The 26,794-nt window shown below is 45.7% G+C and overlaps 1 protein-coding gene across 2 annotated transcripts in view; it reads left to right on the forward strand.

Annotated features, from left to right (window-relative positions):
• The window catches only part of TMEM114 (transmembrane protein 114), a 38,693-nt gene extending 20,538 nt beyond the window's left edge, over nucleotides 1–18,155 (forward strand). Inside the window, exons 3-4 of one of the 2 annotated variants that reach the window (XM_050966494.1) lie at nucleotides 11,253–11,390; nucleotides 17,807–18,155. In XM_050966494.1, coding sequence (XP_050822451.1) covers nucleotides 11,253–11,390; nucleotides 17,807–18,039 — 371 coding nt within the window. In that variant the 3' untranslated portion in view covers nucleotides 18,040–18,155. The remainder of the gene's footprint in view (nucleotides 1–11,252; nucleotides 11,391–17,806) is intronic. The other variant, XM_050966495.1, reaches the window with a different exon arrangement.
• The last annotated feature ends 8,639 nt before the right edge of the window (nucleotides 18,156–26,794 follow it).

Consider the following 26,794-nt stretch of genomic DNA (forward strand, 5'->3'; position numbering starts at 1 on the left):
GCCAAACGTACTTGGAGGTGGGTTTTTGTTTATGGTATGTGTTATAACCCTGTTTGTGGTGTTTCTCCAATGGGATGCCGCATTGATTCCTTCCTTTATTAAAAAAGATTTTGCTACACTCAGACTCCGTGCTTGCGAGAGGGGAAGTATTGCCTCCTAGAGGCGCCCAGGGGGGTGTGGTATGTGAGTGTCCCAGGTCACTGGGTGGGGGCTCGAGCCGGTTATGCATTGTGTTACTGAAACGGAACCCCTGGATACTGAACCCGGCCCTTGTTGCTGCCAACTAGAGGGGCAGAAGGGTTACACTTATTACCTGTTTTATAGCTTTGGCATGGCTATGCCACACACTCAAAACCAAACTATTTTTCTCTGCAGTCAAACACAATAAGATTAAGCAGAGAATGGAGTTAAAAATACAGGGCCAGATCCTAAATTGGCATAATCAGAAAATCAGCTGATGTAAATGGGAGTTAATTCAGTAAAACGCTTGTAGGGGCTACTTCCAATAATCAAGTCCATCTTGAATGATAACTTTAAAATATTTTCAGATCTGGACAAATACTGCAAGAAATTCCCTGCAAACATTTGGCTGACGTTTGAAATGAATTAGTTTTGGCCACTTTGTAAGTTTTAGCCACTTTTGTAAGTTTTAGCATTTGTTTTCCAGAAACATTTGAATTATTTAGTTTGATTGGCTGATGAGATTGTCCAACAAGCAGTGAAAACAAAAAATGAACAAACAAAAACTAGACTGTTCCAATCACACTGCTAAATATACTAAGGCCTGGTCTACACTATGAGTTTATCTCAAATTTAGCAGCATTAAACCAAATTAACCCTGCACCCATCCACACAACGAAGCCCTTTGCTTCGATATAAGGGGCTCTTAATATCGATATTTGTACTCCTCCCTGCTGAGGGGAGTAGTGCTGAAATCGGTATTGCTATTTTGAATTAGGGTTAGTGTGGCTGCAATTCGACAGTATTGGCCTCCGGGAGCTATCCCACCATGCACCATTGCTGTCCGGAACGGTCACAATCTGAACTCAGATGCAGATAGACAGGAAAAGTCCTGTGATCTTTTGAATTTCATTTCCTGTTTGCCCAGCGTGGAGAGCTGATCAGCACAGGTGACCATACAGTCCCAGAATCAAAAAAGAGCTCCATCATGGACCGTACGGGAGATACTGAATCTGATCTCTGTATGGGGAGATGAATCTGTTCTATCAGAATTCCATTCCAATAGATGAAATGCCAAAGCTTTTGAAAAAAAAATCTCCAAGGCTATGATAGACAGAGGCCACAACAGGGACTCAACACAGTGCTGAGTGAAACTTAAGGAGCTGAGACAAGCGTACCAGAAAGCCAAAGAATCAAATGGACGCTCACGGAGGGAGAGGCAACTGATGACTGTAGCTATCCCACAGTTCCGCACTCTCTGAAAAACCATTTGAATTCTGGGCTGAGCTCCCAAAGCCTGAAGGGTCAAAAACATTGTCTTGAGTGGTTCAGGGTATATGTCATCAGTCCCCCCGCCCTGTGAAAGCAAAGGGAAAAAATCATTTCTTACCTTTTTTCAATGTCACCGTATGTCTACTGGATGCTGCTGGCAGACGCGGTGCTGCAGCGCTACACAGCAGCATCTCTTTCCCTTGCCTTGCGGATGGCAGACGGTACAGTAGGACTGGTATCCATCATTGTCGTCCTGTGGGTGCTCCTGGCTGGCCTCGGTGAGGTCAGCCAGGGCAGGGGCAGCTCTAGGTATTTTGCCACCCCAAGCACGGCAGGCAGGCTGCCTTCGGCGGCTTGCCTGTGGGAGGTTCCCGGTGCAACGGATTCGGTGGCATGCCTGTGGACGGTCCACTGAAGCTGCAGGACCAGCGGACCCTCCGCAGGCATCGTGGCGACCGGCAGAGTGCCCCCGTGGCTTGCCGCCCCAGGCACGGGGTTGGCATGCTGGTGCCTGGAGCCGCCCCAGCCAGGGGCGCCTGGTCAAAAATGGGAATGACTCCAGGTCATTCTCTTCTTTAAGTTTTGTCTAATGGAGATTCATGGAATATCATGGCAGCTGGAGGCTTCTGCCTCAGGCCGCTCTCCCCAGTCAGCAGCACCGCGCGGTCACTCCTACCCCTTGCTACCAGGGCTCACAATCAGATACTTAGACCTCTACATTTTGTGCAAATAAAGAAAATTAAGCTGCTGTTTAGAACTGTCCCCCAACATACATATCCTGGGACATTTTGTATTTTACCAGTGTCAACCAAAGGCCCACACACAAATGGAGATTCAGTCCTGCCTGTGCTTCTATCCCAGTGCTTATCACAGATTCCCATTTTCAGCTATAGGCTGAGTAAGCGCAGAATGGTGGTTCACTCTACTTTGCTGTAAGCCAGCCGCCCTCCCCTCCCCCCTTTGATCTCTGCTTGCAGAGGCCATAAAGTCAGTGTTGTTTCTTATTCCTGCATTCTTTATTACTTCATCACACAAATGGGGGGATAACTGCCATGGTACCCCAGGAGGGGTGGGGGAGGAGGGAAGCAATGGGTGGGGTTGTTGCAGGGGCACCCCCTAGAATGACATGTAGCTTATTATTTCTGTGGGATCTCTGGGGCTCTGACCCAGAGCAGTCGTTTGCCTCTCTGGTTCTTCAGTAGGCTTGCCTGATATTCTAGGCAGGACTGACTCTCCATTAGACAAAACTTGAAGAAGAGGATGACCTGGGGAGTCATTCCCATTTTTGTCCAAGCACCCCTGACCGACCTCACCGAGGCCGGCCCAGGAGCACCCATGACAGCAGCAGACTGTACAGTAGAGCTGGTAACCATCTTTGCTAACTTGCAAAAGGCAAGGGAATGCTGCTGTGTAGTGCTGCAGTACCACATCTGTCAGCAGCATCCAGTACACATACAGTGACAGTGAATAAAGGCTGAATGGGCTCCATGGTTGCCGTGCTATGGCGTCTGCCTGGGCAATCCAGGGAAAAGGGCGTGAAATGATTGTCTGCCATTGCTTTCATGGAGGGAAGATTGACTGACAAGATTTACCTGTAACCACCAGCGACAAATTTTTGGCCCCCATCAGGCATTGGGATCTCAACCCAGAATTCCAATGGGCAGAACTGCAGGAACTATGGGATAGCTACCCACAGTGCAACGCTCCGGAAGTCGACGCTAGCCTCGGTACATGGATGCACGCCACCGAATTAATGTGCTTAGTGTGGCTGTTTGCCCTCGACTTTATATAAATCTGTTTCCAAAAATCAGTTTCTATAAAATCGGAATCGTTCTGTAGCGTAGACATACCCTAAGGGTGAAATTTATTAAATAAAGCAATAGGTTTTTAACCACACAATCTCTCCCTGTTACCAGCATGATCATGATTATAGGACACGACCATGTGTTTCAGTCTGCCCCAGAAAAGCAGGAAATGGAGTGGGTATCAGTAGGAATCACACCTAAGCCTCTTGCATTGATGGATCACTGAGGCCAGAAGTGTTCTAAAGCTATTTAAAATAGTATCCTTCCACAGACTAGTTTTGTCACGTATGGCACAGCGTAATAGCTTAATGACAATCCAGAAGGCCTGAGTTTGGATCACTGAACAGTTTCCATGGCAGCATTTCAGAAAAAGTTTCCCAGGAAATGACTGACTGTAGTGAAGTGGAACAAAATCAGTATTAGGCTTTAGATTCACACAGTATAAATGCTAAATGCATTGTTTAACCTGATGTTGCACAATTAACTAGGAGATTTCAAATCACCACATTTTCTCATAAGCCACTGGAACCCAATACTACACCTAGAAAGAGCAGTACTCCATCCTGGGAGGATGCCTGGGTTTCACCTAGGCTATCCCTGAAATTTGTTTCTAGTGGAGAAGGCATTAAAGAGTCTGTGTGATTTTGCATGTGACTGTCACAGGAGATTAACATTAGCTAGCCAAGTCTGCATGGTTAGACATGGAAAGTGCTCCAACACTTTGCGAATCCATTTGGAAGGAGGAGGATAGTCTGAAGTGGATTTCTGGTCCCTTTGCAATGGGTTCTGTCTTTTAGCACAAGAGGACATATTGTATCCAGATCCACTTCTTCTTGCAACATGATTATATTTTAATCCACATTTCATTAAGGCCTCGACTCACTGAAGTCAAACTAGAGACTGGAAACTGTTCATTAGCCCTTCTATCCTGCTATATCAGCTAGTGAAGCACAGCATTCTGAGACGCTGTGAAGCAGGTAACAGATCTGGAACGAAGTCAGCGTTGCTGCTCATGGTCTCATTCTACAGATCCAATGATAGCCTTTGTTTGCATAGTGCTATTCCCAGCAATGTCAGTTCTGAGAGTAGAATTGGGCCATTACATTTTTACTCCTTTAATTTAGTTGCAGAGTGATATTACGTTTTGCCCCCAAAAGGCCAGATTCTCCTCTGACCTGCATAGGAATAAAATAACCCTATAGAAGTCAATAAAGTTATGCAGACGTAAAACTAGTATGAAAAGCAGAATCAGGCTCAGTGTCTACTGGAAGCAGAAGGCTGGGCTTGATCCTGCTCTTATTGTGTCCTAGGAATACAAGATTGTCACTCCTCCCAGCTCCCCTAGCAGAATCCATGCCATTTGAATTAAGTTCTGGAATAGTTTTGGAGATACTTTTATTACTGCCACTTTTATTACTGCCACTCAACACCCCATGTTAGGTTCTATGGTACATATTGAATACCAGCTCGAGTTTAACTCTAAGTGACATACTGAGTCATAGCCTTTAGTTTGTGGGAGTTGATCTGAAGATCCTTTGGCTCTTAACATTTGTTGACACCTGGCACTGTTAGCTCTAAAGTGATTCCTAGGGTTTCTCAGATGGCAACAGAACAAATGGCTGGTCAAACATATCACTCTACTGTCCAAGGAAGTTCCAGAGAGCATCTAAGGAATGAGTAACCCTAAGGGGAGGCCATCCATCTGCTGAAGATTGCATCTCATGTAGACTTTAGCTTGAGGACCAGAAAGCATTAACACAGGGGTTCTCAAACTGGGTGTTGGGACCCCTCAGGGGGTCACGAGGTTATTACATGGGGAGTCATGAGCTGTCAGCCTCCACCCTAAACCCCACTTTGCCTCCAGTATTTATAATGATATTAAATATATTAAAAAGTGTTTGTAATTTATGAGGGAGGAGGGGGGTTGCACTGAGGGGCTTGCTATGTGAAAGGGGTCACCAGTACAAGTTTGAGAACCACTGTATTAATGTACACAAGTGTATTTAATCTTCAGGAGTCCTAAACTTCTCCAACCAATGCAGCATTTAGAATTAGAGCCAAGTTTCCTTTAATAGGGGTATGTCAATTCAGGACAGGTCATACTCAACATTCAAAGCATGTGAGAGGGTCACTGGCTGTTAAAGAGCATCCTCTGCAAACTTTGTTTATTTTCATCTAGTGTGCAGTGGGTGAGCACCAAAGTGAGCCGATAATGGGGATCTGGTTTCACACCTTTAGGGTGACGAATCAGAGGGGAACAGTTTGAGTGTGTGGTAACAAAGAACTCAGGAAGAATGCACTTAGGGAGACCTGTGACAGCAAGGGCAGTTGGCATCAATCTGCAAAGCATAATGAGGCTGATGAGAGCCAGGATGAGACTTTATGCTCATGGGCAGGCTACTGGTGTCAGGGACTAGACCCATAGCTGCACCACACAAAGAGGCCAAAGTTCTAGGGCAGGTGATAACATAACCCCTTCCTGTTCTGGGTGGACCCCAAAGTGTCAGAGCCAGATTCTTAGCTGCTGTAATGTGGCGTAGCTTCGCTGCCTTCAATGGAAATCTATTGATTTATACTAACTGAAGGTCTGGACCATTACATTTAAACTCTGCTCCACTACTGGCAACCCTATAGTGCCTTTAATCTTCAGGAAGCCTAAACATGGGGTGGTTGTGGTTAATGATTTTATGGGGATGATCATGTGAAGCACCACATCTGAAAGCCACATGATAGGCTCATGTAGATAAAGGCTGATGGATGAGGGGTAGGGGAAGGACCACATCGATCATGGCCCCATAGGATTATGATACCATCCTCTACCCAGTGAATGTTTCCCCTGTCCCACTGTGGGGAGAGCAGGGTTGTGGTGGAGGTAGTTGGTGGGCTACTCAATGTGCTCCTCCAACTCCATGTTTGAGACATACCTGTCTCCCCATGTGTGCTCATCTCCCCCAAGACACCCACTCTGAGTACACGCCCCTGAGAGATCCGATTGCTCTCTCCTGCAACATACAACCCACATCATGCTACAGAATGGACCAAATAGGCAGGTAAGATTTAAGGGGGCTCGGTGGGTTGCAGCAGCTGGCAGGTAGGTGTCAATGGGGCAAGCAGGTGGATCTCAGTATCTGGATGTCAGAGTGGGCTGCTGACCATCCTTGGGGGCAGGTGGACTGGAGCAGTGAGAATAAGGGTGTGTTTCTTGATCTTGGGGTGAGCTATGTAGAACATGGTAGGTAGGTGCTTCCTGATCATGGGAGGGGGAGTGATGAATATGAATAAAGGCGGCTTATGAAGGGAGTTTCAATGCAATAGGAAAATAGCAACTCTTTGTTTACACAGCTGTTAGAATACCCCACCAAAGTGGGTCAGGGTGAAAAGGTCAACACAGACAAATGTGAAACATTTAGTAGGGGAGGAAGGACTCAACCATTTCATTTAGTACATTTGCCTTATCTTATCTAAAACACTGATAGCCAAAGAGATGCAAGGGTTATGGAACAATGCAGATCAACCATTAACCCAGTGAACAGCTGCAGGGAATAAAAGCAAACAAGATACTATGGCAATTTAGCAGAAGGACATACTATTAAAAGATGACACAGTAAAGTATTTGTTGGATCCCTCTAGGAATCTGATTAGTGCTGGTCAGAATGTTATTAATTATTGTTCTATTGTAGGTAGGGCTGGTTGCCCAACATTTCCCATTGTAAGACCCTGCTTTCAGTTATTTATAGTTTTGTCAAACTTTCATTCTGAGTTATCCAGCAACCCAAATGGTTAATTGTCTTGGAAAATTTCAGCCAAAATGATTCAGCTGTTTCTGAGAGGGTAGCTAGGAAAAATGTTTTGCTGATAAAGAGTTCTGAAGACTTCTTTTTTTGGAACATCTCCAGTGGCCCCTCTTTGTACAGGGACTTGAAATTTGACAGAGGGTGACCTTTGTATCAGGGATAAGCTTTTTGCCTTCCCTGTGAAGAGTTGCTCAAGTCATAAGCCTTTGGGGGTGGGGGAGGGGAGGAATACTGCAGCTTGCACATGCTCAGTAAAGACTTACATTTTAACATTGAATTCCCTGGAGATTCCCTGCACTAGGCATGTTTCAGCCTGGGGCTGAACAGGACTTTCCTTGAAATTGCAACTAAGACTGCTGTGGGCTCTTCTGGCTCCAGGTTCAGACACCTGAAGTGAGAACAGGGAGCCTGTCTTTCAATTTTCCCCATGCTGGGCACCCACAGTGTGAAGGAGGAAGCTGTCCCGTTCAAATGAAGAGTGGACAAGAGCCAGACCAGAGAGGTGGGGGAAGAGAAGACTGGTACTGACTCAGCAAGGAGACTGGGATGAGAAACCTGAGGAGTGGAGACAAGGATAATGGGACTGGGACAGGGATCCAGGACATGGACAAAAATTTGGAGGGGGACGGGACAGAAGAGTCTGTGCCCATTAGAGAACACTCCCTTCCAGGGCCTGGAATGGAACCAAGATTCTCCCCATTCCTCTTCAGCCAGCAAATAACTGTGAAACCCACTAGCAAAGTTGCAGGTCCACCTACAAGATAACCTACTATTGCTATCAGTTACAAGTAAGCACAAATAGCAGAGGTCTGTGTGGTGATCTAAAGGTTCCAGCCCTGCTGATGACCCATGTAGGGGTTGGTATGATGATATAGTGGAATTTATGTTTTCATTTTTCTTTAAAAAAAAACTCTATAAAATTATGTACAAAGCAACATTAAAAGATTAAGACTGAAGAGTCAGGTATTCAAAGTTAAGAAATACTAGAATTAAGGCTACCCAGGCAACCTTAATTCAGCCCCTTTGTGAGCATGCATTATAAGACTGTCTTTAATTACATGATCACAATTCCTGCTCCTTCCCCTCTTCCGCCACTGGACTCCCTACCTTGTTCAGAGCCCAGGATGGACCTGCTCTAGGGATGAATCCTGGTTGTATAGTGAAGAAGTCTGTTGTCAGTAAGACCCCGTCTCAGTTGTTGAAGTTGGAAGGTGTGCAGTGACTGAGACAAGGGATTGCAGGAAGATAAAGGATGGCCTCATGGTTAAAGAAGTTGAATCCTGTCCTGAAGACTTGGACTCTACCTCAGACTCTGTGTGACGCTGGGAAGGTCACTTCAACCCAACTTTTCACAAATGGTCACTAACTCTGTGTTCCTCATTTTCTGGGGACTTGACTTGATACCCTGGAGTCTGATCTGCACAAGAGCTGAGCACTCACAGCTGCAACTGAAGCCAACAGGAGCTGTGTTTGCATATATATTAAGTGCTATATAATGGTAATTTCTCTGAAAAAAAAAAGTCAGGTCCTAGGCACTCAAAATTAATAGATACCTTTGACCTCTGTGCTTCAGATCCCCATCTGTGAAGTGAGGATATAGCCACCCCTTCATCTCACAGGGACACTGAAAATAAAATACTGTTTGTGATGCCTTCTGACACTGCAGTGATGAACAACATAGAAAATCCCAGGAGAAAATTAATAATTCTGTCTTCAGAGCTGGGTTTGAATAGCGTGCAGTAAACAAGGCCTAGGGCCACCCACCCATTGAAAAATGGATAAAACAAATCTTGAATAGTTTTCATTAAGTGAACATCATAGGTGCCGACTCTGTGGGTGCTCAGGGGCTGGAGCACCCATGGAAAAAAAATAGTGGATGGTCAGCACCCCATCAGCCACAGTTGTTCAGTGGCACCGCTACCTATCAGCTGTTTGGTAGTGCCCCGATGAGCTAAGCGGCAAACATCTGTTTGGCAGCTTGGGGATAGGCTTGGAGAAGGGCAGAGAGCAGTGAGAACGAGTGGGCAGGGGCCTCGTGGGCAGGGAGTGGAGCAGGGGCAGGAAGAGGCAGAGTGAGGGTGAGGCCTTGGGGGCAGAGCAAGGTTGGAACACCCCTGGGGAAAACTAGAAGTCGGTGCTTATGGTGATCATCATCTATCTTAGGCTTTAAGCGAGGCAGAGATGTGGTGGGCTAAGAAACCCAATATGTGGTCACATAACTGGAGATGATCATAAGGTTTATGCACAAGGCGGCTGAATTATGACGACACAGGTAGTGTCCTTGTGTTAAGTACATAGAGAGGTTGGCTGGGATGAAGTAGGACAAAGACAAGGAAAAAGGGCTTATAGGTTCATGTGGGAGGCTATCAGACCACTTAAGGGAACTTTGGCTTTGGAGAGGATCCCATGGACAGCAGTAAAGAGGAGTCCAAGTCTGGAGAATCCACGTGATGAACTATTAAGGGAGCTGGGATGAAGACAAAGAAGGTGTTTCAGTAAGCTAATGGAAGTGCTCAGCGTTCTGAGGAGGACTAAGATGAAGGAGAGTGCTTCCCCCGAAGGACTGAAATGCATCTATGTGAGGAGACACACACTCCACAAGGGGAGAGGGGCACAGCTGTCTCACACACGGCATAACCAACCTATACAGAATAGGGTACTACAACAAAAGATGGAAGAGCAAGAGGCTGGTTAAAATAATATTAAGCAGAAAAGGGAAGGCATGCTGGGTTAAACAATCTTATGCTGTCACTAAAGTTAATAGATAAATATTCCTGCAATGTCCTCAGAAGCTGGAGAGTATTTATTATATAGCACTGGCATTAGCGGAGGTAGTAGGGAAAGGACTTGCCCACATCATCATCTGGAACATAGGCATGCACACAGTTTGCTATGTGTATGGACTAATGCTGCCCTGATTTATCCCTGGGCAACCCCAGTGATTTATGGGGCTCTCGCCTATTCTGCTGAATGCCTTCCATGCATGGATCTCAAACTGCATTACAACTATTAAGGGACGAGTTCTCTTAGCCCTTTAGTGGCTGCAGGCCAAAATATAGCAGAATCCTGTAGTAACACTACATGGGCAAGGCTAGGAAACAGAAGCTATCAACTGAGACCCTTCAGCACTCAGCGTGCACTGGAGCTGGGCTCTGTGGTGGTTGCTCATTGGGAATGTGGCCACTATTACAATCCATGGGCAGGCATGGTAGCCTGGGATTGGCAGGTGCACTGAACTCTGCCTCTGGCTTGTCCTCCTCAGCCATTGTGCTGGTTTCTCACACAAAGCCTTTCATACAGGCTTGGTGTGTGGGCAAAACCAAGGTTTCAAGCTAATGAGTTAAGCTTCACATCACCCATATCCAAATACTTACACCGAGGCACAGAATCCAGTAACCTGTGACTTATCCAAGGTCCCTGCATGGCCATGGTAGAGATGAGAAGAGATGCCAGGGGTCCTGGATCCCAGCCTCTGCTGCTTCCATCACTCTACGCTCCCCCATTCTTCTTCAACCCCAGAACTTACAATAAAAAGCAGGGATAATTGAGTATTCTAGGAGGTAAAAGCCCAGCGTTTGAAGAGCAGAAATCAGCAACAGTGATGGGAGACAGGGTGAAAAACTAACTTGAATCAGAAGAGTTTCAGCCCTCTGACCATTGCCTTGTGCAGAATTGTCATTTAAAAGCTTTGATACGAGTCTTTCAAGGGAATTCTGAGATGCATCTGACAGTGAGCACCCACTTCAGATATCACCCTAGCCATCTGCTGTCTCATTATGTCAGTAAACTCTCATCCCTACCACAGATTCTTCGAAGTTAGTCAGCACTAAGAATATTCCATGTTGTATGGAATCTGAGAAAACCAGGACCTGGAACTAACATGAAGCTTGCAACCCATCACTTTGATCTTTATGGGCCAGATTCTGATACCCTTACTCACAATGAGAAGCGCAATTGGTAGAGCTGTTCACTGAATAAAGTACTACTAAGTGTAAGTGAAGGGATCAAAATCTCATTGTCACATCTCATCTCTCTCACCCTTCATCCTGTCTATTTAGACTAAACTCCATGGAGCAGGGATGGCCTTACTATGTGTTTGTACAGTACCCGGCACAATAAAGCCCTGATCTTGATTGGACACTACTGTAATATAATCAATGCCAGTGATAATGAAACATTGACAACTTTCATTTCTCTCTAGACATGCATGGGACATTTGTAATCCTGCTGCCTCTCAGCCTGATCCTGATGATTTTTGGAGGAATGACTGGATTTATCAGTATGCTTGCCAGGGCCTACCTGCTGCTTCTAATGATGGGATGGCTTTTTCTTTTTGGAGGTATTGTACTGAGTCCTATTTATTGTTAATGATGAGACTAAGGGTGACAGCTTAGAACTGTAGCACTTCAACTACCAGAGGGTAAAGAGACAATGAGAACAGAACCAGCCAAGTGTCTGCTGTCAGACTGAGTGCCAGTGTTTATTCACTTCATGTGCTTTCTCATTCATCTCCTTGCAGACTGAAAAGCTAGTAATGTGGATTTTGAGGGAATCAGCAGACATTTACAAGGAGGAATAGCAGAAAGTTACATGTAGTTGTGTCTCATGGAGGATTGAGAGACATCTTGAACACAGTATCTTCATCCTTGAAAGGTTAAATACCCTTTCAGCAAATGTTATGTCAATTTTTTCTCTTCTAGAGACAAGATTTTTTTTTAAATCTTAGTAGAATGCAAGTGGCTTTGGAATTTATGAAACTTGGCATTATACAGCTTTGAACTGTAGTGAGTTAAGGCTTGATCTTAAGCTCAAGGGAAAAAAAAAACAACCAACCAAAAACAGCCATCAGTGGGAAGATTTCCACTGACTTCAATGGACTCCGTATCAGGCCTGTAAATTGGGGCTTACATGGTCTGTCCAACCATTTCATTTATTTTATCCTTACTATTTGCTTTGAGCTAGGAAGCTACTACCCAGCCCTGTGAGGTAACAAATGCCCTCAGTTCTCTGCTGAGCACCGTGCATGAATGGCTCCAGTTAATACAAATAGCATTAACAGCAACAGGTTCAAGGCTTCAGGTGTCCCCATCAGTACTCTAGGGAGAATGTTTTTACTTAGGAGCAGGAAGGTGAGGATTCCTGGAGCTGGATTTATAATTGCCCCCTCTCCTATTGTAAGGATTTTGATTGGATGGAATCAAAAAGCCGCAAGCCAGATTGTGACCCAGTGTGAATGAGTATCAAAGCCACTTCTAATCCCCTCTAACGTTTTCATGATCAAACTGTAAGCTAACTGAAATGGACTGCCCTGCACCGTCTTCACTTACGCAAGCCTCCCACTACCCATTTCTACACTGGCTATTTTAAGGAAAGCTACTATTGCCCTGGCACACGTGCAGCTTCATCAACACCAGCAATGGTGGAAGAACCACTGTAGACAGGCCACTGTAAGTTCTCAAACCACCATGTCATCTACACTTGCTTGGAGCATCCCAAAGCATCATGTCCTTAGCAATGGCTTGCAGTGTAATGGTCTGATTTTCAGAGATGCCAAGCACCAGGGCCCATTCTGCTGGAAAGTGAGGCCATCACAAGGAGAGAGAGACATTCCTTCCTGATAGTTGCACCCACTTTTAACTTGTCTTCATTTTGGCCAGTTTATATTTCCCCATGATATTAAGGTAAACTCTGCCAGTAGGGGATTTGGGATCATACAACATATATGGTAATAAGTAGTAGAATGCCCATCACCATATTTAGAGTTTCCAGTGTGTAATCCTGCTCCATGCTAGCACATGTGGAAAGCAAAGTGTCCACAGATGGGGCTCCCACTCTTCTCCTAACAGTACACATTCACTCTGGAGAGGTTCTAAACTCCTTTCTGTGATTTGCCTTTATTGTTAACAAAACAAGCCTCAGACTAAGATTTCTCCCAAGGTTGGTCCTATAGTTTTCTATTGCAATTCTCTATTTCTGCAGTTGCTCAGAGACAAACAATCCCCTGTATACATCTGGATTTAATCTAATTGCTAATAGGACCCATGTGGTCTGGGTGACACTGAGTAAGAGTAATTGAGTCTGTTCAGGGTCCTAGCACCCGACATCAGCATGAGTCAGCAAAACAACTCTGCATTTCTGCCCAGATGTCTGGAACCTGATATCCTGTTACAGTGACACAAACATTTTGAGAGGCTCAGATGGCAAGAGTTGAGATATGCAGGCCAGGATGCTCTGACATCTAATCTAATATAAAAATGTCTAACTGATCTCCATAATACCGGCATACAATCAGAGTTTTACAGTGGTGCTCACTATGGAATCTGAGCAGCAAGCCAAAGCAAAATTTAAAGCAGATTCTCTTGAATGAGGAGTGTAATCCTTTATTTCATCAACCTCCAGTACGATTTTGATCCCTACTTCCTAGTCCTACTTCTTTCCAGGGAATTTGCTACAGGCATGATGTTAGCTCTGGCATTGTGCACACCGTGCTAACTGCGTACACACAAATCGGTGAATTCTCTCTTGGAAAAAGAGAAGAAACATGGCAGCAGCCTTAATGCAGTGTTCTTCCATAACATACATTGCCCTGGTAAAGCAACAAAGCCTATAAATACTCGATAGCACTCTTCTATCCAAGTACCTCAAAGTGATATACAAGTTACTTAGGGCAAGACTTAACAATACTAATTAAATCTCACAGCACCTCTTCCACCAATAATATAAAAGTAAACTGGCTGGAAAGGGCCAGGTAAGCCTTTTTAATTCACTGCAGAACAACAACTTGACACCCCCACCCCCTCATCTTGACAACAGCCCTGTGTGGCAGGATTATAGGGAATATTTCACCTGTGACAAGAAATGCAGCCACCTCTGCGGTGGTACTTGGTAACTGTTTTTAACAGTCCACAAGGATGCTAAACCCAAGTGTAGTGGAAGTTGGTGATTGTAAAATGATCACATATTGGTGTGCTCAGAACTTAGTAAAGGGTGAAGGCTTACACTCTAAGCAGAAAATAGAGTTGGGGGACAGGGAATACATCCTAATAAAACTAATAGCTAAGTGTACAGAATTTTGCCCTTACAACTCTGATGTTATGTGCTTTTGATACTTTATAACCAATTACCACTTGCTATTAAACATCACAAGAAGTTTCTCCCCAGTCAAACAGGTGCAATACCTTGGTCATGCTAATGCCAACAATAAAACTTCAGTCTCACGCCCTCCCCGCCATCCCAGTGCTAGTGGGGGTCAGGAGTCCATCTTAGCCTAGATCACTCTGCTGAAGGTTCTTGCAGAGCGCTACTCTACAGCAGCCGCTCCACAGTTGCTTGTTACTTTCCCCCAAAATCAACGGTAACAACAGCAGCACTGTTCGCTCAACAGATAAGTGGGCCAGAAACAGACCTACCTGCTGAGCAGTTCCAGCAGGTGGCATGCTGCTGAAACCTGACCCACACCATGCTGCCTGCCACCCACCTCTGTCAGTCTGCCAAGTCCTGACCCTTTGGTCAGACTGAGCTTAGGAGGAACATCCAGGCTATCCCTGACAATGGCCTTTTCAGCAGGTCACTAGTCATGTCTGCATTATTAGGATCCAATTACACATGGGTCGGTGAATCAGAATGTCCTGTTTCTAAAAGTGAAAGAGAAAGAGGACCAGGGCTGCTGGAAGCAAACAAGCAACTATTTCAGGGCTTTAGGAGATCTGGGCAGAGTGAAGTGCACATCACTGTTTGCGCTTTCACAAGACCAGCTCATCATGTTAGCTCCTTGTTTCTGCAGCTGTTCACGAAGCACCATTCAACAGAAGTGCATAAGAGAAATATCACAACAGATTTTGGGGATTGGGAAACCACTGAAGATAGTGTTAAGTGAAAAGCTAAGACACAGAAGATTTGTAATTTACAATGCAGTTTTTCCACTTGGGTTTGATTTGGCCCACTGACTGCTGTACTCAGAGCTCAGTTGAAAGGAAAATCTTGAGCCAGAACCTTAGCTGGTGTAAATGGCTGTAACTACAAATTCTTATGCTGCAGCTTAATGTGGCACAGTTTCATACAGAGTGCCACTTTGTATTGTTCTACATTGTCAATCAATATGGAACAGCAGCTAAAGAGATACTAGGTTACAGACACAAACACCAGGGCCTTTTCCTTGCCAGCACAGTTTGTATGTTCCAGGTTTTGGAACAATTTAGCTTGCCACCTCTTAAATGCACCCACCATGGTTAGAGACTATCAGAATCTAGCAGACCTTGCCCAAACCCCCATGAAAATAATCCCCTTATCCTTATTTGGTAGTTTGTGTACAGGGGGAAGAGATTCACCCTCATGCCAAGGTCTAGTAAGGCCCATGCACTCCTTCAACCACAAGTATGAATGTGTTTTACCTCACTGATGTCCAGATGCATCTGTGCCTCAGTTTCCCACCAAAGAGGTCTTTCGCAGGCTGGTAGGGCAATTTGACCTATAGTCAGACTAGATCTCTCATTCCTAGGCAAACAGGAGCACAAACAAAACCATCACAAATCTTCTCTTTTAAGTGCTCTACAGATAACTTCAACATCTCTGAGCCATAGTCTTTAGTCACATAATTGCAGCCCTTTCAGGTGGCACAGCTGAGATGTAGAGGAGCCCATGTCCTTTTACCTTTTTGTTCGTTAGCCTTGAGAACCTAAATAAAAATGCATTCCTCAGCTCTAGCCTCCACATTTTCACTGGGGTATTCCCTACACTAGCTCACTTGCCAGCATCCTAGACCCTCTCACACATCCTCTATACAGTCCTTTCTAGGCTCCTCTGCCAGTAGGGAGACACACCAGCTCCAGGTCAACCCTTACATCTGGAGAGCTTCCCAGGCTGCTGCTATTGTCCTCCCTGGGTCTCTATCAGCTCTCTCCTGCCAGAGAGCCACTTCTAAGCACTCTGCAAACTCTAATTACCAGGGAATCATCCAGTGGGCTGTTCCTGCCACCTCTTTTCCACCCTTTATCCTGTTTCCTTCTTCCCAGCAGGCCTTGCTCCCTGCCCACAGTCACATGATCCAGGTGGAGAAGAGCCAGGCACAGATGAGAGCTGGGACTTTAAAGGCCCTGCTTACCCTATGACAGTGAGGGAGAAAGTGAGACTTCAGTAATAGACTGGCCTCATTCTAGCCCTGTGCACTAGGAGGAATTTCTCTATTTAACATCTGGCTTGGTAACTCTTGATTGCTTTTCACCAGCTTAGGGCCTCATCCTCCCCTATACAGGAGCAGGGGACAGGAAGCTCTGAGAATTTTAATTTACACTGCTCCCTAGGGGTTCTTCCATCAGGGGAGTGGGATTAGGGTATCTCCCACCTCCATGCAGAAAAGGCCTGGGGTTCCAGCCCCCAGATATCATGGATCTTAGCAATTGTCTGGTGAACTAGGCTATTTACATGGAGGCCCCACCCTTTGTCTAAACTCCGCAGATGCATGACTCCATTGCAAATGCAGGGGCAAGGATGCCCTGCTCACTGCTGCTGCTGGTGGGAAAGGGAGGCAAGCCAGCCCAGAGAAGTCAGGGAGTAGGAACTTTTAGAGTTTTCTCTTGGGGTTGTAGCAGGGAGACAATCTGGGAGGAGCTGAGATGGCCTCCCTGCCCTCAGCCCTTTCTGCCCTCACTGGAACAGAAGCACCTGGGAGGGGCCTTGTACGGAGCTAGAGGAACATGCTGCAGAGGTGGAAATCTCCTTCTCCATGGGCAAAAAGTCCCCTCTGCATCTGCATGGAGAAAGCAGCATGAGGCTGATTCCACAGCAGGCTCTATACACTGCATCTAATTAAAGAGTTGTCCTGAGTGATCATGCCCCTCCTAAACAGCTTTATACTGCAATCCTTTCTTGAATTTAGATTTCACTACCCATCCTGCAGCAATTGACAAATTATGCAGCCACTCTTGAAAAATGTGGGTGCTTATTTTGAGTGCCTTGATTTTTCTGGAGCCCAGATTAACGTACCTACAGTCTGATTTTCTGGAAGTGGTGAGCAGTTCCAGTCCAGTCCAGGAGCTGACAATAAGGCTCAAGAGATGAAGTAGGTGAGGCAGTATCTTTTATTGGACCAACTTCTGGTGGTGGAAGGTAAAAGCTTTCAAGCTACACAGAGCTCTTCTTCAGCTTGTGCCTTCCACCAAGAGAAGTTGGTTCAATACAAAAATATTACCTCACCTACCTCCTCTCTCTCATATCTTGGGACCAATTCTGCAAACAATAAAGCCCAAGGAGTTTTAAGCTGGGGACTCAACATTAGAAACCACACTTGAAAATTTTAGCCTAAATACAAGCAGCATCATTGAGCTGAAATGTATAAACCAGTTTCTACTTGCACCGGGTGTAGACATTACAGCTGTGCAAAGTGTCTATAAAACACTCCCATTCGCACCCACTTTTCACATGAGTACACAACTATATAAGGTGCAAAGCAGTGGAGAATCAGGCCCATTATATAATATAATTTTGTAAGCTGGGCTGTATATGTTTTCAGAGTCTGAAACACACATCATTAGATGTACATTGCAGGAAACATGCTGTTCTACGTTTTGATTAATCACTTAAGTGGTACAGAGACCAAAACAAAACTAGAGACAAGAAACAAAAACAGGGCAGAAGACAGTCCTGCCTGTGTATACAGGAAGGGGTGGGAAAAGAGATCTAGCAGAGCCCTAACCACACAGTTTTGACTCAGGTAAAGTGGACCCCAACACTATACTGTATTTGTGTTGTTTCCTCTAGGCCTTGTTACGCTCACTGGGATCAGTGTCTACATTGCATACTCAGCGGCTGCCTTCAAGGAAGCTCTCTGCCTTTTGGGAAGGAACAATCTCTTGGAGGAAGTTGACATCAAGTTTGGCTGGTCTTTGGTGCTTGTGTGGGTCTCCTTCATTGCAGAGGTGCTGACTGGGGCAGCATTCCTGCTGGCTGCCCGAGTAGTAGGCCTCAAACAGAGACAGGAGCAGAGGATCTGAAGCAGCAATGCAGCCTAAAGATAATGTGGAACTGACTGGATCAATGTGGATAAGAAGAATGGCAAAACTTCTCCTGAGCGTACCATGCTGCTGAGCTAGCTCTTCTCTTAACCAGTGCGCAGTGCTCACTATGGCAACAGTTCATTGTTAAATGTTAATGAAGTGGCTTCTTGTCTTTAAAAGAAAATAAATTATGTGTATTTAGTGCTCACTAGACAAGCCCAGAGACTGAGCTGTCCCCTTTTATTGCAGGACAGGTCTAGCACAACACAGCTTCTCTTCTTTCCTTTCTCCCATCAGCTGACCCGACAGAGTGCCTCATGACTGCACAGGAGTCCTGTCTCCACAGCCCACTTAATCCTGGGCCTCTGCTGAGACTCCTAACAAAGGTGCCAATTAGTGCTAGCTGTGATGGAAGCCTCTCTCCCTCAACAGCTGGCCTGAGACCATCACTACATTTATTGTACATAGACTACTAAGCAGCCCTTAGGCATTGTGACCTTCATGTCTACTCTAATATAGATTCTATATAGCTGAAGATTGGTTAAGAAAGAGTGAGAAAGACAAAAAACACATGAATAATAAATATGTATATCCTAGCACAGTTTCACTGCACAGAATGAGATTCATTCAGATTAGTGATTTAGCATGCCATTGACTTCAGAGCATTTGAAGGGTGACCTAAACTACCCAAATGACAATATAGAGTACTCAGGCTTCCAGCATGCTTGAGTGATATCCCAGGTACAGTAGTAGGACTTGGTCTGAAGTGCAATTCAGTAATTATCAATGGTGTTAACACTTTACTAATTACAGATTAGTAATTAACAATCTTTACTAATTACAGATTCTCTCTGTTCCCTTACATCTCACTTCAGACATGGGAGACCTTCATCTCGTATACAACAGTGAAAAGTGCAAGGTCATGCACTTAGGGATTAATAATAAGAATTTTAGATATACGTTGGGGACACATCAGTTGGAAGCGACAGAGGAGGAGAAGGACCTTGGGGTATTGGTTGATAGCAGGATGACTATGAGTCGCCAATGCGATACGGCTGTTAAAAAAGCAAATGCGATTTTAGGATGCATCAGGCGAGGTATTTCCAGCAAGGATAAGGAGGTGTTAGTACTGTTATATAAAGCGCTGGTGAGACCCCATCTGGAATATTGTGTGCAGTTCTGGTGTCCCATGTTCAAGAAGGATGAATTCAAACTGGAACAGGTCCAGAGATGGGCTACTAGGATGATCCGAGGAATGGAAAACCTGCCTTATGAAAGCAGACTCAAAGAGCTTGGCTTGTTTAGCCTGGCCAAAAGAAGGCTGCTGGAGGATATGCTTGCTCTATATAAATATATCAGGGGGGTTAACGTTAGGGAGGGAGAGGAATTATTTAAGTTTAGTACTAATGTAGGCACGAGGATGAATGGGTACAAACTGGATATAAGGAAGTTTAGACTTGAAATTAGACGAAGGTTTCTAACCATTAGGGGAGTGAAGTTCTGGAATAGCCTTCCAAGGGAAGTAGTGGGGGCAAAAGACTTTTCTGGCTTTAAGACTAAGCTTGATAAGTATATGGAGGGGATGTTATGATAGGATAGTTTAATTTGGGCAATTGATCTTGGATTATCACCAGATAAGTCTGCTCAATGGTCTGCGGGGAGATGTTGGATGGGATGGGAACTGAGTTACTGCAGAGAATTCCTTCTTGGGTGCTGGCTGGTGAGTCTTGCCCACATGCTCAGGGTTTAGCTGATCGCCATATTTGGGGTCGGGAAGGAATTTTCCTCCAGGGCGGATTGGCAGGGGCCCTGGAGGTTTTTTACCTTCCCCTGCAGCGTGGGGCATGGGTCACTTGCTGGTGGATTCTCTGCAGCTTGAGGTCTTCAAACCAATTTTGAGGATTTCAATAACTCGGTCCTGGGTTAGGGGTTGTTATAAAAGTGGATGGGTAGGGTTCTGTGGCCTGTCTTGTGCAGGAGGTCAGACTAGATGATCATGTTGGTCCCTTCTGACCTATGAGTCTATGAGTCTATACCATAGCTATGATTCTGTTTTCTGACACACATGTGCATGTGCATACACAAAGCCCAAGGAACCTGTAAGCCAGGTCAGGTATTTCTAATTTCAAGGGAGTTCCTTCAGAACATAGCACTCACTTATATGGTAGACGATATTTACCCCTCACCATTTATTACATATTGCTAGTAGGATTCTTGAGATGCATGATTCTTGGGCTGTATTACTAGGAGCATTGCTAGCAGATCGAGGGAAGAGATTATTCCCCTCTATTTGGCACTGGTGAGGCCACACCTGGAGTATTGTGTCCAGTTAGGGTCCCCCTACTACAGAAGGACAAATTGGAGAGAGTCCAGCAGAGGGCAAGGAAAATGATTAAGGGGCTGGGGCACATGACTTACGAGGAGAGGCTGAGGGAACTGGTGTTATTTAGTCTGCAGAAGAGTGAGGGGGGATTTGATAGCAGCCTTGAACTACCTGAAGGGGGGTTCCAAAGAGGATGGATCTAGACTGTTCTAAGTGGTGGCAGATGACAGAACAAGTAGCAGTGGTCTCAAGTTGCAGCGTGGAAGGTCAAGGTTGGATATTAGGAAACACCATTTCACTAGGAGGGTGGTGAAGCACTGGAATGGGTTACCTAGGGAGGTGGTGGAATCTCCAGCCTTAGAGGTTTTTAAGGCCCGGCTTGATAAAACCCCAGCTGTGATGATTTAGTTGGTGTTGGTCCTGCTTTGAGCAGGGGATTGGACTAGGTGACCTCCTGAGGTCTCTTCCAACCCTAATATTCTATGATTCTCTGATACTTCAACATTGTAAATTACTTTGTTCTCCAAAGTGTTTTTATGTCTGGATTTGTAATGTCAATGGGAACTCTTATGCGTTGTGGTAGGATGTATTTAACTTGTGCAAAATTATACATACAGCTCAGCTGTAATTTATCTTATGTGCTGAGTACTTGTTTTTTGTATCCTGGCCAATAATGCCTAATAGAGGGCCTGAGCCAGTGCCATTAACCCTCAAACTCCCAGTGACTCTAGGGGGCTTTGGATCAAGCCCATATCGAGTCTCATGCTCCAGTATATTCCTATTACAGATGTGAGTTCCTTTATGACTTCAGTGTAGTGATCCAGATGAAATGGACACATGGAAAACCATTCTGAAATAAGGAGACTGTGCAAATCTAGCACAGGACTGAGAGTCAGGATGCTGCGGTCACATCTCAGAGGTGCCCCTGATGTGCAATGGGACCGCGGGCAAGTCCCTTTACCTCTCTGCACTGTAGTTCCTCCATTACTGAAAATGGGGATAACTGTTTTCACCTGCTTCTGTTAAATGTTATAGCAATTCTTTATTTGTTGTATTCAAAAACTGCATCATTAGTGATACTGTAGCACCTAGAGACCCCAGCTGAGAGCAGAGTCCAATTATGCCAGGTGCTGTATGGACAGAGAGAGAGAGAGAGAGAGAAAGAGAGAGAGAGAAAGGCCTTGCTCCAAAGAACCAGCCCTGTAAACAGGTTTAGGCAGGAAAAAAGGGAATTTAATGGAGTAGGAATAAAGAGATTAAGTGATTTTCCCAAAGCCACACAGGAACTCTGTGGCAAAGCCAGAAATCAAACCAGGTCTTCTGATTCCTAGTCCAGTGCCTTACCCACAAAACCCTCTCCCTCCTTTTCATCAGGATGAAATACTGGTAGGATTTTTTAAAGCTCCTCAGTGATTTAGGATCACAAGTCCCCTATGGACAGTCATCAGACTTGAGCTCCAAGGTCACTTAGGTGCTTTTGAAAGTCTCACCCCACCACATTCCAGTGTTAATGTATTTTCAACATGTTGCCGTGCACTTGAATTAGGCAGGATATATTTCTGTCTGTGTACTATCAACATACAATCACTTGACCAGTGCAAAAATACAGTAACTGCTTTAAAATGGAAGTAGGGAAAATTCTTCATTACCAAACTTACACACACTTGAGTATGGTACTTTAAATGTTATGTGTTAGACTCAGCACCTGCGTATTAACAAAAATCTCTGTATGCGTGAGATCATTATTTAATGCTGTGCCAAAATTTATATGATGTAACTCTAAATGTTTGTTACTTATGAATGTACTGTAAGCAGCAGCTTCATGCTGATCTCTGAATATGTATTACCTCTACTTCATTAAAATGAGCCTGAGTTGTGATGAACCCCTTAAAATGACATCTCACAGCTACGCATGATTTACAAAAGCACAGGAGAACTAGGATGTATGTTTTCCATAAGGAATGAGACAGCTTTCTGTGCAGAGTTATTATGCAATTAATATGATATGCTTTCAAAGTGCCTCTATAAAATATCTGAATTGTAGCTGCACAAAGTTTTTATAAATATAAAATATATACGGTCATATAAAGGAACTGGAGTGGTCTGAACTAAGTACAAAACAACTGAATTTGTCACCATAAATCACTAATGGATTATGTTTCTGTGTCTTCTAGGAGCTTTAAAAATCTTCCCCTTATTCCTTATTAGAACTTCCTGCACTATTTGGATGTGATGATGGCCCAGAGTTATTCTTACTTGAGAGTTTATGAAAAATCCTTAAAATTTTCTGAAATAATTTCCCACATGCAGCATTCAAAAACTCACATATACCTAGAGAGAGATTGGGTGGAACAGTCCATGGGAATTAAGGGTCCTCACTCAGCACGTTGTTGGGTTAGGTCCAGAGAGAGGAAATAGTGTGGAGGCAGCTTTATAAAGGCTGACAGATGTGACCGCCATGGTTCTTTCTGCCAGCAAGATTAATGCCTGTTTGATACCCAGCAGTTTGCTGTGCTTCCCCACAATGTGTTACTGAGCCTGGCAGAGTGACTTGTCCCATTAACCCCTGCTGACATGTAAACATGCTTAGGTAAAATGACCATGGTTAAAAGGAAGGAAAAAGGCAGACCAACATACTTGGGGCACATGAGAAAAAGGACCCTTGGCCAGGTCAGAGGTCGGAAGCCAGAGCCAGGCAGTGTCCAGCACTGGCTGCTTGCAGATGCTAATAGCTGCCTGGGTGGCAGCAGCTGTGGAGGGCAGGGCCCAGGAGCCCAGGCTGAAGTAGATCAGAACCGGCTGCTGTTGGTAGCCCCAGACCTCCCACCCCATCCCGGGCAGTGCGTCCTGGTGGGCGGGGACACGGGCCAGGGGCTGCTCTCGGGCCCCCCGAACCCTTGCCTAGGTTTACTCTTGTGGTGCTGCTGGAGCTGGGCACCCAGCCAGCAGCTGCTGCTATCCCCACTCTGTCTTCAGAGCCGGGTGGCTGGAGAGTGGCACTGTGACAGGCTGGCTACAGGGTGGCTAAGGCAAATTTTGGGGTGGCTAGAGCCCCTGCAAGACCCCCTTTTGACAGGATACAAATAAGTGGAAACAATGCAATTAACATCCGATTAGTCTTCATGAAGTTAAAACACCAAATCCACACATACATTTAACAATCCCTTTGATTATACTAATGTGCAAGAGAATAGGCCTGTGGTTTTGGCATAAGCTGGTACCTGGACTGCCAGAGTCACAGTCACAATGACAGAGATGATGGGTCAACCTCCATGGGAAATGCTTTTGAAAGTAAAATAATGTTCATGGATTTATGCATACAACGTTCAGTGAGATAGGGAAGTACTATAGGGAGCTGAGGCATGGGGTAGATTAAATAACTTGCCCAAGGTACCATAGAAAGTCTGTGGCATTAAATCCAGTGTCTCCCAGGTCCTGTACCAGTGCCCTGCTCACTAGGCCATCCTCCCTTCCCTCTAATCTCTTTCACTTATTTTAAACACTATCAAATACATTCTTTCATGCTCCAAGGATGGAATGAGTTTTCCTAAAAAGTTCCCATCAGTTCCATGTCCTTGCACAGAATATTTGGCTCCACAGGAGAATTTATTTTTAAAGTTATTGAAAACAGGAAGCTATAAGGAAAATTCTGACGACTTTTACTGATGCTTTAGCCACCAGAAAAGCATTTACTCTAGATCCAAGCTCTCTTAAGACTGTATTTTATTCATTTTGGTAACAAAAAAAAAATGCTATATTGATTTTTTAAATTGCTGGAGTGGTTTTCTGTGTCATTTCTCTCTTCATCTTTTTGCATTCAATATTTCATCTAAGAGAGCGGGAAAAAGTCTTTAAAATCTTTTTCTTTCTCGCACTATACAATTGTTTTGCAAAAGAGGAACAGTGGTCTCTGCTGACATCTAGTGGCTACAGTACATCACTGACTATACCTAAAGAGTTATTACATTTTATGAAAATACAGCACATTGTTACATAACCATTTAATTTTTCCATAAATTTTAAAGCCAGAAGAGGCCATTGGAGTCATATATTCCTACATTCCCTGAAAAGCGCAGTCAAGAGAATTTCACCTAGTGATTGCCGCATTGAATCCAATAACAGAGCATATCTTCTAGAAACTTAAGAATTAAGAATCAGTGAAGTAATGGTAACTCATTAAAGCCATTTACTGTACTACGGTGATGTGTGCAACAGAAATTACATAGCCTGATTAAATAAAATAAGATTTGATTAGCTCGGATTGAATTAGTTTTACATGAGTTTACATCAAAGCTGAAACTAAGCCCCTCTCCCATACAAAAACACCATTGAAGAGAGGCCTGCTGTATGTGTTTGGAGAACAAGTTCCCCCTGCATTACCTCTACTCTCTGTGCAAGCACTGGTTCCTGTCCCCTGGGGCTGGGCCCAGCCCCCTACCCCAATGTCTCCTGGAATTGCGCCCTGGCACACACAGTCACAGTACCATTCAGCTTGGGCCTGGACACAACGGGGTGCCCGGGCCAAAACTGAGTGAGTGGCATTGCAACCTGGAGCACTGGGTCACAGCACCATTTAAATATGGCCCAACTGCTCCTCCATCAAGGAAGGGCAGCTGGGCCAAATCTGAGTGGTGCAGCGACCCTTTATGCCAGATTGAGAGGGCCATCAAACTAGGGTTGCTGCCAGGCGTCCAGTTTTCGACTGGAATGGCCAGTCGAAAACGGACCCTGGCGGCTCTGGTCAGCACTACCGACTGGGCCATTAGAAGTCCAGTCAGTGGCACAGCAGGGGCCCGGGGCTAAGGCAGGCTCCCTGCCTACCCTAGCTCCACGTGTCTCCCAGAAGCGACCGCCAAGTCCCTGTGTCCCCTAGGTGCATGGATGCTCTGTGAGCTGCCCCATGCCCTGAATGCTGGCTCCATAGCGCCCATTGGCCTGGGAGCCCTCATCCTCCCACACACCTTAAACCCCCATCCCCAGCCCCAACTTAGAGCCTACAGCCCTAGCCAGAGTCCTCACCTCCTCTCACACCCCAACCCCCTTCTCCAGCCTGGTGAGAGTGATGAGGCCATGTCTACATCTAAAATTTTGCAGCGCTGGTTGTTACAGCTGTATTAGTACAGCTGTATAGGGCCAGCGCTGCAGAGTGGCCACACTTACAGCAACCAGCGCTGCAAGTGGTGTTAGATGTGGCCACACTGCAGCGCTGTTGGGCGGCTTCAAGGGAGGTTCGGGGAACGTGAGAGCAAACTGCGGCGAAGCTGGTCTCCTTTCCCGGTTTGCTCTCTCGTTCCCCGAACCCCCGAACAAGCAGGTCTCCTTCCCTGCGGTTTGCTGGGTGGTTCGGGGAACGTGAGAGCAAACCCGGGAAAGGAGACCAGCTTCGCCGCGGTTTGCTCTCGCGTTCCCCGAACAAGCAGGTCTCCTTCCCTGCGGTTTGCTGGGTGGTTCCGGGAACGCGAGAGCAAACCGGGAAAGGAGACCAGCTTCGCCGCGGTTTGCTCTCGCGTTTCCCGGAACCACCCTGCAAACCGCAGGGAAGGAGACCTGCTTGCTCGGGGTTCGGGGAACGCGAGAGCAAACCGCGGCGAAGCTGGTCTCCTTTCCCGGTTTGCTCTCGCGTTCCCGGAACCACCCAGCAAACCTCAGGGAAGGAGACCTGCTTGTTCGGGGAACGTGAGAGCAAACCGCGGCGAAGCTGGTCTCCTTTCCCGGTTTGCTCTCGCGTTCCCGGAACCACCCAGCAAACCTCAGGGAAGGAGACCTGCTTGCTCGGGGTTCGGGGAACGCGAGAGCAAACCGGGGAAGGAGACCAGCTTGATTACCAGAGGCTTCCTCAGGTATGCTGGGATACCTGCTTATTCCACGGAGGTCAAGAAAAGCGCTGGTAAGTGTCTATATTTGATTACCAGCGCTGGATCACCAGCGCTGGATCCTCTACACCCGAGACAAAACGGGAGTACGGCCAGCGCTGCAAACAGGGAGTTGCAGCGCTGGTGGTGCCCTGCAGATGTGTACACCTCCTAAGTTGCAGCGCTGTAACTCCCTCACCAGCGCTGCAACTTTCTGATGTAGACAAGCCCTGAGTGAGAGTGAGGGAGAGCGAGTGATGGAGGGAGGGGGGATGGAGCGAGTGGGGGCGGGGCCTCAGGGAGGAGGTGGGGCAGGAGTGTTCAGTTTTGTGTGATTAGAAAGTTGGCAACCCTACCCCAAACTGAGCACACTGCAAACAGGGGAACTGGGGCAAATCACTGCACCCCACAACTGGTCCTGAGCTTTGAACGCTAGGACCAGATACTGAGACTGACTGACTTAGAACTGAGCAATAACTGAGTAGGACGGACACTGATATCTGTCCTACAGATTTTAGTGGAGGTTTGCAGGACAGAGAAGAGCATTTTAGTGTTTTCAGTGGCTGATAAAAACACC

Source organism: Gopherus flavomarginatus, chromosome 9 (genome assembly GCF_025201925.1).
Source record: "Gopherus flavomarginatus isolate rGopFla2 chromosome 9, rGopFla2.mat.asm, whole genome shotgun sequence".
NCBI classification, from domain to species: Eukaryota; Metazoa; Chordata; order Testudines; family Testudinidae; genus Gopherus; species Gopherus flavomarginatus.